Source organism: Polypterus senegalus, chromosome 10 (assembly GCF_016835505.1).
Source record: "Polypterus senegalus isolate Bchr_013 chromosome 10, ASM1683550v1, whole genome shotgun sequence".
Taxonomy (NCBI): Eukaryota; Metazoa; Chordata; class Cladistia; order Polypteriformes; family Polypteridae; genus Polypterus; species Polypterus senegalus.
In genome coordinates, this window is record NC_053163.1 from 11,405,735 (window position 1) to 11,418,021 (window position 12,287).

General features: G+C 35.9%; 1 protein-coding gene across 3 annotated transcripts in view; it reads left to right on the plus strand.

The window, feature by feature from the left end:
* Positions 1-12,287, plus strand: part of LOC120536730 (casein kinase I) — a 43,311-nt gene that overhangs the window by 20,399 nt on the left and 10,625 nt on the right. For all 3 annotated transcript variants that reach the window (XM_039765199.1, XM_039765197.1, XM_039765198.1), the window contains exons 3-6: positions 1,015-1,125; positions 7,204-7,352; positions 8,050-8,278; positions 10,291-10,461. In XM_039765199.1, coding sequence (XP_039621133.1) covers positions 1,015-1,125; positions 7,204-7,352; positions 8,050-8,278; positions 10,291-10,461 — 660 coding nt within the window. The remainder of the gene's footprint in view (positions 1-1,014; positions 1,126-7,203; positions 7,353-8,049; positions 8,279-10,290; positions 10,462-12,287) is intronic.

The following is a 12,287-nucleotide window of genomic DNA, read 5'->3' on the forward strand; positions in this document are numbered from 1 at the left end:
TTAAAAGCTTGAATGTTACAACCAAGAGGATATCCGAATAATCCTACAGGAACAGCCAAACTTTATCTGAGCTCAATCAGAGCCACTTTAATGTCAAGTGTATACTAACTACTATTTTAGAGAAAACCTATTGTGATTGGTTGATTCTGAATGCAACCACGTCCTTGATTATTAAGGGGTCTGCACACTAATGACACCAGGTTTTTGTGTGATTTATTTATTTTTCCTTTATTCACTGTTTGTTTTCACCTTCTTTGTATAAAGGTGGAATTGGCTCTGAAAGGATTTATCTTAATATTATAAAAAGTCTACACACCCCTGCCAGATTTTGTGTATTTGCCGTATGTATATATTCTCAACAAAGATAAACCGAGATAACACAGACCTCTTGTAAAAAGGCTGTTGCTTTCACAGAAGCCAGAGCACATGCAAGTTTAAGAATTTCACTGTACATATGATAATACTGCCCCTACAAACCTAAGCCAAAAAAAAACAAAAGGTGGCTCTTCAGGACTAAGTTGGGTGGACCTACTACTAGAGGATGTTTGCATTCAGATTTGTTTTATTTTTTGGGGGTATGGGGCTTTTGCTTGGGGCTCAGAGCCAGTCCTAGCAGCATTTGGTGCAAGGCATTAAACAGCCCTGGATAAAGTGCAAGTCCATCTTGAATTCCCTTTGCATGTTCTACTTTGTTTACAGCTTTTCTGAAATGAAACAAATGCTGTAGTTTTAAAGGTTATTTAACTTCATGCGCTATTGCTTTTGTCACAATTTTGGTTTTATGTCATGTCCCTAGGCAAACTTGGTGAGTTCTTTTGCAAGCATTTCATAAGGGAAAAAGTGGCCTATAACAATTTTAAATGATACAGTCAGATGTGAGAAAGCAGTTTTAGGTGGTGGGCCTAGACTGAAGAAGGCTGTAGTTTTTGTTTGATTTATAAGATTTAATAAAAAGATCACTCTGGAAGGTGCAAGTTGTCTCATCATTAAAAAGATGTTCTTTTTTTCCCTCAGGTGCTAACATTGCAACGGGAGAGGAAGTAGCCATTAAACTGGAATGTGTGAAAACAAAACACCCGCAACTCCACATCGAGAGCAAGTTCTATAAAATGATGCAAGGAGGAGGTAAGAAATCCTAAACGTGCTTGGACACCATTTCTCTTTAAAGTATTCTGTATCATTTCCAATTTAAGACACACCCCTTTATAAACAAAGACTTCAATTATTGATATTTACAAGATTTTGCAAGTAAGTTTTTTTTTTTTTCCCTCTCCTCTTTTTTGTGGAATTGCTAGATAAGGTTTGAACTCTGAATTACTTTTCCTTGATATTGCTTACCCTTCACAAGCCCATGCATATGGGAGATTTCCTTCCTTTCACAAGTTCACATGCGACAAGAATTCTTTTTCTTTTGATGATACCATACATAAAAACAGTACAACTTTTTGGTATGGTGAATCAAAAAAAAACATTTGGTGCTGTAAGAACAAATTTAATATTCAGGGTGACTTAACAAATGGTTAAAGAGATTCATATTTTTATTTATATATATATATTTTTTTTTTCTTCATTTAGAAAATATGCAGGTTAAGCTAGTTGCAGAACTAGGAGCTGAACTGGCAGGTTTTTGGTTTATAGTTCAGAGTCTTGGCTATACATTATGTGGAATTTCCTGAAAGGGTCAGCTTTAGTTTGAATTTCAGTTTGAGTCCAAAGATGTCCAGAGGCTCACATTGGGGTGGATAGGTGAAGGGTGAGGCATTCCAGATATTTAAAGAAAACTTTTGCATTGTGGACATGTTGACTTTAGTGAAACACCAATTTCTTTGTGGAGATACATTTTGAGTTAATCGTATGGCTTTACTAGTGAATATCGGGGGAAAATTGAATCCAATGCATTTAACCCAGATCGGCAAATATGTAGTGTCTATGATTTTTTTTTTTTGCCATTCTGGACACCCATGTTGAGCAGAACATGGCAGCAACCCAGAAAAATGTATCCTTTGTCTAAAATGTTATTTTATTCACATATTACAATTTAAACAAGTTTAAATGTAGCTTCATATACATCTGTTTTGTAAGTTGTAGTTAAGTAACTGAAAAAAAAGTGTTAATGTTTTACTTTAGACCTGGTGGTAGCATTTTTGAGTTAAATAAAATATTCTTCCCCATTGAGACACATGAAATGAGTGATGTTGTATCTTTTGATATAAGCATTGCCAATGTGACAGTTTTTCTTATTTTACACTCTGCATTGCTGATTGACATCTAGAGAAGCTCTGAACCAGTCACAGAAATAGACATGTGTAGCACACTAATCTCTTTCCCTCAAATACGCAGGATAATAGTCAGTAGTTAGGCACCGCCGTGAGTGGCAGCCTTTACAGCAGCTCTGTGTATGTATCTGTCTCTCTCTCTCTATCTATCATATGATGTTATCCGGCCTACTATACTAAAATATCCATCTATCTCTCTATATCTGTATCTATCTATGATTTAATGGGGTTCTGCTTATAGAGATTGCTGGAAATTAATGCAGACTGTTAGTCATATTTATTGAGGACTGAACAGAGATAAATGTAATTGAAGGCCTGAGTGAAGAGACTTGGTCAGATTAAATGACAAAAGTACTTCTGTCCAATTTATATCAGAATTTAACAGATTAAATGGTATTTAAGGGAGTTAACAATATTTTGTACGGCATTTTCTTTATGTCCTTATAATGACTTATGGAAATTCTAACTGACATGCGCCCAGCCAAAACCTGCTATAAATATATAGAGGATATTTCATTAAAGTCCTTAAGTAAATTACCATCCAGCCAACTTGTATACCCACTTTATAAAATTTTAGGGTCAGCTAATAGCAGCTATAGAGTTTTCAGCCCAGCAGAAATGGATATACAAAACTGTCAGACAGGTGAATGGAAACATTCACACATTCTCTGACTTGCTACTGAAATTAGGGCCACTACATGCATGCATACATCCATTTTTACGTTCATATTTATGTACAGTCTTTGAATGGGAATCAGTACAATTAAGTTGAATTATAGTTCATAAAACACACATAGTATATACATCCATCCATCCATTTTCTAACCCGCTGAATCCGAATACAGGGTCACGGGGGGGTCTGCTGGAGACAATCCCGGCCAACACAGGGCACAAGGCAGGAACCAATCCAGGGCAGGGTGCCAACCCACCGCAGATAGTATATACATATTACTATATATTACATAAGTGAAAAAGTAATAACTAAGTAGCTGAATACCTACAAAATGTCTTTCGAGGTCCTATGTACATAGTGCAGTGGAGCTGAAGCCACATCTGTAGAAGTTAATTCACTCCTGCTCTCTTGCAGATGAGTCTCCTGCTTAAAAAAAAAAAAAAACAAAACATTGTTTAACCTCACAGATTAGTCATTTTTAGCTCCAAAAAACTCCATGGCATTCTATCCATTAAATGTGCGTTTTGGTTTCAAGAACTGCATCACTGAATAAGCTAAGTGAATAATAAGGTGAAGACCTGTTTGTATTGATAGATGGATACTTTATTAATCCCCAAGGGGAAATTCACAATTAGTGATGCATTTTAGTCAAGAAATTGGATAGTTAACAGTCATAGTTACAGGATGCATTGCTTTATGATGAAACACTCCATGAAAAGTCCTGTTTTAAAAGTAAATTCATATGATTAAGTTCAGAGTAGGGCAGCAAAAGGTGGTGACAAGTTTAAAGTCATCCTTTCACTTGGGTACAACATGGTAAATGGAGGGGAAAATCTTTTTTTTTTTTTAAATGCCTTCTCTGATGAGGCTGTACATCAATAATAATAATTACTGTTGTCGTTATTTTAATTTTGGAACCTCTACAATTAAAACATGGTGCTTACCTTAATAAAGAACTGCAAGATACACAATGGTCCACTTAGTAAAATGAAGAAGGGAAGATTAGCCAACTTTTAGTTTAAAAAAAAAAAAAGGCTGAGGCAAACAAAACAACTGGAAATTCTAATTTAATGTGAATATAGGTAAAAATAGAATTTAGAAGGCACTGAAGTTCTAAAAAGGTTTCAAATATTATTCACTAGTGCGTTTGGTTTACATATCTGCAATTTTGAAATAATACATATTGTATATAAAATGTGTGCATTAAATGAAATATTATTATTGGTTGTGTAGGGTGTTGAAATTTGTTCTGGAGAGCCTCAAATGTTTGACATCCTAAAACTTTACTTGAACCCAAATTGTCTGAAACTGTGCCTAACATAGAAGCCATTGTATGGACCCACAAAGAGGAAAAACCCAAGTATATTTGGCTTCTGAACGTTTTTTACTTTAGGATCCAATAGCTCCTAAATATATGTTTTCTTTTTGGTCTGGGACCATGTCTTAGATTACTCTGCTTTCTTTTTAATTATAGTTTCTTTCCATTAGTACTGTTAAGAATGCAGCACCACAGGACGGTGGTTAGCACTGCTGTGTTACAGTGCCAAAGATTTTGGTGTTAGAATAAAAGGAATCAATAAAGCTGTAATCAATGGTGGATAATTTGCTATTTCTGTGGATGCAAGTTCAATAAAGTTAATGATGGTGGGACAATAGAAGATGTTCAATGAGTGTTGATTAAAAATTATGTTTATTTTTGTTTGGTGTTTTGTTTTTAGCCATTAACCCAATAATATAAATAATTAATGAGATTTCTAAAGTGTTTATAGAGAAATGCTGATTATTAAAAAGCTGTTTTAGTTTCCACAGTCTTTTTAATTTATAATGCACTGCCCTCCATACAACAAGCTCCCCTTTTTTTATAAATACACATATATGGCACTGTTGTGTGATCTGACTTCCTTCAGACCACATAGTGAGTCAAGACCCTTTCACATCAGCATTCCAACAAATGGTGTGTAATTCTGAATTGTGTTTGGAGATGCAGGTTGAACTGTGCTGATTAAACGCAACACCATAGGTACGTACGAGAGGAATCACAAAACCAGCAAGGCAAATGTTTAACATTTGTCTGCATCAACTTTGTTTAGTTTCTAGTCCAGTTTTGATTTCAAGTAATAAAACTGTTATGGTTAAAACATGTAGAAAGGATATATGGGCAATAACTAGAGAATAGCTATGATGAACTGTGTTTTTTTTAATTTGAGTGTGTTTTGCCCCCAGTCTTTGGGTTATACACTGACAATCTGTGTATTGAATTGTTTTTCAAATGGAATTTGAGCCTGAAAACTTTTCTGAACTTAAGAATTTGAAGAGGAAGTGAGCAAGTCTTTATTATTTTAAAATGTTTGTATTAAGTTATTTACAATACAGTTTGGATACATAGAAGTGGTCATTTAATGTTTATGCTGTTTGAACTAAAGTTATTTTACTAACTGTTTGGCCTCTTACACATTTTATTGTTCCAATGGAAAAAGACAGACAGAACTTTGCAGAACAGACTAGAAGATACAGCAAGTCGCACAAAAAGTTTGTTGTCTGGAGGGACATTTTTGACAGGGAAATGTAGCACAGAACCTGGTAGTTTGATGAAATGCTACTTTGAATAAGGTAAATTGGTTTGGTAGTCTTAAGAAATGAGAGGTGGAATACTAATTGATGCATCTCCCAAACGTTTACCCTTTTGTGACCTGTAATAAAACACCTTAATAATAATAATAACAACCATAAGGCTGGTCATTTATTTGTTGAAGTTCTTTTTGAACTATAGGACTACATGGAACTTTTTTTTATTAATGTATTTGTATAAATTATTTTAAAACCTATGTCTGTGTCCATCTTCCCACCCACTTAAAAACTTTAGGCCCTTCTGTAGTGCACAATTCATGTTGTAGGATGCAGTCCTATAAATGTCAATGATGTGCTGCACATATTCAGTGAAATACTTTGTCAGAAACAGTTGTCATAATGAGGAAGATCATGGAAAAAGAAAATCCATGCATTATTTTGTTTTATTTTTTTGTTGTATGTATAAGTCACCTGGCATTTATTGTACATATCAGCACAGTGTGTTGTGTACTACTTTTTTTTTTAAACAGCAACTGATGATCAAGTTTGCTTACTTAGATAGCATAGCAACTAAATGTCAGCTGGTATTCTTCTATTACCAATGACCATTGTAAATTACGACCATATGACTGATTTTTTTTTTTTTTAAACTTTATTTTATTGGAAATTGAATAGTGGTTGTTATGAGTCTTTTAATGGTGTTTTCATTCTCATTGGCTGAAGTGTTGTCAGAGATCACCCAAGACTGCCACCTGCAGTTTAAAAACATTATTTTTTATCATTTGATGCATTATACTTAAAGATGTGAATTAGTTCAATTTTGTATCTTATTCCTCAAGCCATTATGGCCCTGCATTTCAAAGAATTAAGATAATTGATCATTGTGCAAAAACATGCACAGCCAAAAAAATGAAGGGCTACATTGTTATGTGATCATGTTGGCCAATCAGCAACATAGCAGAAGAGAAGACTAAGTAATATGGCATACTGGGTAATTAGCAAGCTAATTCTCATTCTGGCTTTTTAGCACAGTGAGAAAGATGAAAAATGAGTGGTGAAACAGCCATGCAACTTTTTATTTATTTATATATAATTTTAATAAGGGCCATTTTATAGACCTCCTTCATCCCACTGCATTCAAGCTGTTTACAGGAAATTTTAAGTTAAATACTGTGAAGAATAAATATGTATGCGTATGAATATCACATCACTTTTTCATTCCACTTTCTTAGTTCAGTGGTATATTTATTTTATTTGTTTAAAATGCAATACAAATCTTGGTGGATCATTCTGACACTTCAGTTAATAAACAAAGTAATCTTTTTATTGCAAAGTACAATAATTAGTGTTACTATCCAAAGTATTTTTTTCGTAATTATCTACTTTAGGGATCCACAAATATTTCTTTCCCAGAGTGACTTTTGGCCATTGGTGCCTGTACATCCCTGCTACCAGCACACCTCTGTGTTTTCAGGACATGTGGCATAATTGTATCTTGCCACACAGCATTCCAGTGCCAGAGAAAGTAAACAGATTAGCATTTTTAGCCAACTTGTACTAACATATCATATACTGAAAGTATTGTGATGGTGTTAGGATTTTATGTATGAAAAATACTCATTGTGTCGTATCTAATCTGTTTGTATTTTTATTTTTTTTTGTCTTTTTCCTTCCTCACTCACTCAGTGGGTATTCCTTCCATCAAGTGGTGCGGTGCAGAGGGCGATTACAATGTAATGGTGATGGAACTGCTAGGTCCAAGTCTGGAGGACCTCTTTAATTTCTGTTCTCGCAAATTCAGCCTGAAGACTGTCCTCTTGTTGGCTGACCAGATGGTATGTGCCCCACTCCATTTCACTTATAAAACCTTGTTAAGCTTGATTCCGGGAAACACAATATAGTACCTCTCTACCAAAGTAGTTGCGTAATTGTCTTAATTTGGTTTCTCTACCACAATAATCAAATGTCATATGGAAATGAGAATTTAGGGAGTCACTGCTCTCATTAGGCACTAGGTTGGCAATGACTTTAGTCATAAATAGTAAGATTTTGGGGCATATTCTAAACATTACTGTTGCCCATTTTCATGGGCTTTACATGGTGGTTGTTTTTGTTTTATGTTTTGTGCAAGTTTGCACATTCAGAAACCAAATGTTGTATGTGTTGAGTCTGGCACAAAGTTGGATGGTTTTTCTTAGTAAAATGGACAGATATTTATATTACACTAATTGGGAGCCAAAAAAAAGTAAATCAAGGGAGAAGCGCATGTTTGTGTGTTTTTTATGTGGTTTACCAGAATGTGTAAAGCTAGTCATGTTAACACTTGGTTTATCCATATGTGCATGTCCAGTTAGCTTGGAATGTGGGTGGGGGAGTTAAATATGGAAAGTTTATCTATGTTAAATGTTTGACAAGAGTTTGTCTTTATTCTTAAAGAAGGGTTGTAATTATTTTCTCAGCTGTTTCTAATATTTCTTGCATTCTCAATCTACCTTTATCTTCCTGCATATCTCTTGAATTTCCTATTTTCAGATCAGTCGGATTGAATATATTCATTCCAAGAACTTCATCCACAGGGACGTGAAGCCAGACAATTTCCTTATGGGCCTGGGAAAAAAAGGAAATTTGGTTTACATCATTGATTTTGGTCTTGCTAAGAAATACCGTGATGCCAGAACACACCAGCACATACCATACCGTGAAAATAAGAACCTTACTGGCACGGCCCGCTATGCCTCTATCAACACCCATCTTGGCATTGGTAAGTACGGGGAGTGCTTCAGAGGCAAGTGAGGATCCTAATAAATATGTTTGAGTTGGGTCAGTAAAACCACTGGCTCCTTAGGTGAAAGGAATAACCACAATTGTTGTAAGAATAGGGAAAACTGTGTCTTAAAGAAGCTCAAGGAGCGTAAACTGTCAGGCAGTTTGGAAATGAATTTTATTAGAAATGTGGATTTACAAATCTCTTCTATTAGAACAGTTTTGCAATCAAAAAATACTACATTTTAGTGTTGTTTTTTAAGCTAATTGAAATATGTTACCATTTCACTGAGCAAAAATTGTTAAATCATATTCATGCAGATATTTGGCTTATTTCAAAATATGCAGTGAAAAAAGAATTGTAGCAAATGTCCAGGGGGCATTAAATTTGGGTAATTTCTATTTATGCCCAAAGATAAGACCTGACCAATATTTAATATATCCTAGTAAAATTAGTGAGTCAAAAGTAAAGGTAGTTCTGTGGCATAAATTGTCTTTGATTAGGATATGTCTTACATTTTCATTATGTTCAGTCACATATCCAATCATAATATTTAAAGCTATTGCAAGTTAATCGCACTAAACAGAACTTCACACTTTTTTGCATGAATCATTGAGCATGAGGATATTTCCAATCCAAGGAATTGCAAATCTCTCAAACTAAAAATCACACTTTAAAGGTGAACTAATCGACATGAAATATAAATGTATCAAAATTAATTCCTGGGAGTAAAACCAGAACAGAGTAGGTTCAAGGCAACTGATAAACTACCCACTAGTAAACAGAGACAAGAAGGTTTGTGATTTCTTCTATCGACAGGTTTGTTAATTTTTAGCAAGCCATTTATTTATGTGGAACCGTATGGAGAATAACAACTCGTTCTGCCTTTTTTATTTTCAAAAAGCAGAACATGATAGTGGCATACCACTGAAGCAAACAAATATACTGTAATAACGCAACAGATTCCGCCATTTACTTAAAAATTCATAAAAAGAGATACAAATGAAAAAATAGAAATACAAATGGGGGGTTTGAAAATAAGAATTAACCCCAGAATGTTACTTTTAAAGTATAATAATTCCAGTGTTCTTGTATTCAGAATAAGAATATTTTAAATAACGCAAAAAATATTCATTAGCTTTTTATCAGGAGAATATTTGACATGTATTATTTAGAACTCGATAGATCTCCTTTGGGATGAATATTTTAACTGTAGAATTCCGGTCGAATTTACAAAAGTTCAATCACAGATCAATTATTTTATCCAGTGAGTGCATGTCCCATTTAAATTATTGGGTATAGAATTTTTTCTAAAAACTTAGTCTTTAAAAGACACATTTTGTGAAACCAAGTCTAAAAAAAGGTAAGGAAAAAAAATGACCAGAGCATACAGATCATTACAGTAGTAATGGGCAATTAGGTTAAAATATTGAAGAAGTATTTCAAAATTAGTGTATGTAACTAATGCCATAGAAGCAATGTAGTATATAAGTGTTAACAAATGTAGAAACATGACTATACATTTTGCAGCATAAAAGTATATATTTCAAAAATATAAACTTAAAATGTAATAAATAACACAGTGCAACTAAATGGCAGTGTGTGGCTAAATGTTGAAGTTATAATAATAATTCTTAATTCTTTGCATTTATATAGCGCTTTTCTCACTACTCAAAACACTCAACAGTTGCAGGTTAAGGGCCTTGCTTAAGGGCCCAACAGAGCAGAGTCCCTTTTTGGCATTTACGAGATTCGAACCGGCAACCTTCCAATTGCCAGTGCAGATCTCTAGCCTCAGAGCCACCACTCTGCCCGTTGTACCTGTGGAGACGTAGATGACTGTATGGCAAACAAATTTGGATCCTTTTGTCTATAAAATGACAGACTTGAGAGAAATATTGTTTGTATGTATGCATGCTGATACTCCTCTTTGTTTGTCATCTAGGGTGCATACATTAGGTTACTTATGAAAAGCCTAAACCTGATCACCTCACATGTTTGTTTTGTAGAGCAATCCAGACGCGATGACTTGGAATCCCTGGGCTATGTTCTCATGTACTTCAATCTGGGCTCCCTGCCCTGGCAGGGCCTCAAAGCTGCCACCAAGAGACAAAAATATGAGAGAATCAGTGAGAAGAAAATGTCCACACCTATTGAGGTGCTCTGTAAGGGCTACCCTTGTAAGTATTGGATTATAAGGATAAAAGTATTATCTAGCACAGATGATGCTTTCCTGTCAGCTGAAATAGAATATAGTACTATGATATAAGATGCTAGCCATTTAGAGTACAATCCCTCTTAACTGGCCTCGCATTAACTGACCGATGGATTAACCAGCCTGTTAAAATAAAATAAAATTAAAAAAAAAAAAAAATTATTCCTGAGTTCTTCTTTATATTATATGTATACACTTCCTTCTTTCCTGGAAGGTGAAAGGTATTTTAAAACCAGCTAACAACAAAACAGTGTTCAAATTAAATAAAGTGCAGTGTATCAAAAGTCTTCTTTAAATAAATAAATCCATTAAAATGAGTGAATTAGTGGAGGTTAAAATCCATTAGTAAAAAAACAAGTCCTTTTAAAAGCAACGCAAACAAGGTTAAAACAATGGCTGGAAGCAGTCTCTTAAAATCCAAAGCACAGTGCCGCCTTCTATCTGGCGGCTCCCCTACTTCTCCCATTGGGCTTCGCAACAGGAGACTCGCCCTACCTACAGGTGCAGCTGCTTTCCACACTGGTCCCGTAGCTCTCCAATCCCTGGTTATGTTGGGCTCCATCCGGACCGAGACTTGGGTTCTTTCCCCAGCGGCCAGGGCACTCATGCTGGGGCTAAACCAGCCCAAAGCCTCCATGACTGCCATTGCCTTTAGACGGCCAGTCATCTTCAATACCGGTCACTCCAGCTCCGTGATCGCTCAGCTGGAGTGACCGCTTTCTTTAGCCCCACTGAGTGTTGGCCAAACACTCCTCTGCAGGGGTTCACCTTCCAGCTGCCTGCCTTTGCTCCATCAAATCTGTTCTCTCTCACTCGCTCTCCTGCACCGGCTTTCCTCTACCTGCTTCCTTCTCCATTAACCTCCCGTTCTTTCCTGTTCTCTCCCCCTAGCCGCCTCGCGCACCTATTTATCACGGAGATGTGGATCAGATGTAGCAATTAGCAGTTCCCAGGAACAACGGGTGCGGACGACTCCTCACCTGTGCACTTAAGCTAGGATCTCCCGCATCACGACTTCCCCGGGAACCGATTGGCCACACATACCACGCCTCCTCACTAAGCCGTGAGTGTGGCGATTATTTATTTAAAAAGTGGCCTTTTTGAGTTCATCAGTGGTCCTGCTACACCACACTGTCCATTCATTGTACGAAAAATAAAATACCCCGTCTGCGAAATCGTGGTTGAAGCCATGTGGATCTGGTTTCTTCAGGAACATCGTACAGGTACAGTACATACCTTTAGAAACATTTTTCTACATGAAAATAGGTATGCGTCGGATTAACTGGCCAAAACAGCAACCGGCCATGGGTCCAGTCCCGAGGTGGCCGGTTAAGAGGGATTGCACTGTATTACCAAAGTCTGCTTGTCCTAATATCTGCTTGATTATGAAGCTCTTTCCTGAGTTGTACCTTTATTGGATAGACTGCTTTGGCTGGGAATGGTGTGAAGCAGCCTAACTTGCTCCTCATGATGTCTCACAGACCTGTACCACTATTTTGACACGCTCATACTTGTTGTTGCATTATTGTGAACTCCTCTTCGATAAAAAGAGAAATTGACCAGGTTTAGCAACCTACTATTTTTATAATAGTAAGGGAGTCTGCATTGCTAGTCACAGCCATAGCACCTGCTGATACTCCTCTCATACTTTATCACATTGCCCTCAACCCTATGTCATTTCCACATATTTTTTTTTATTTTTTTTTAACACAGATCCATCCTTACGGAAGAATTGAGTAGAAATAACATGTCAAGTGCATAATCTCCATATTGTTTAAAGACCAATGACAA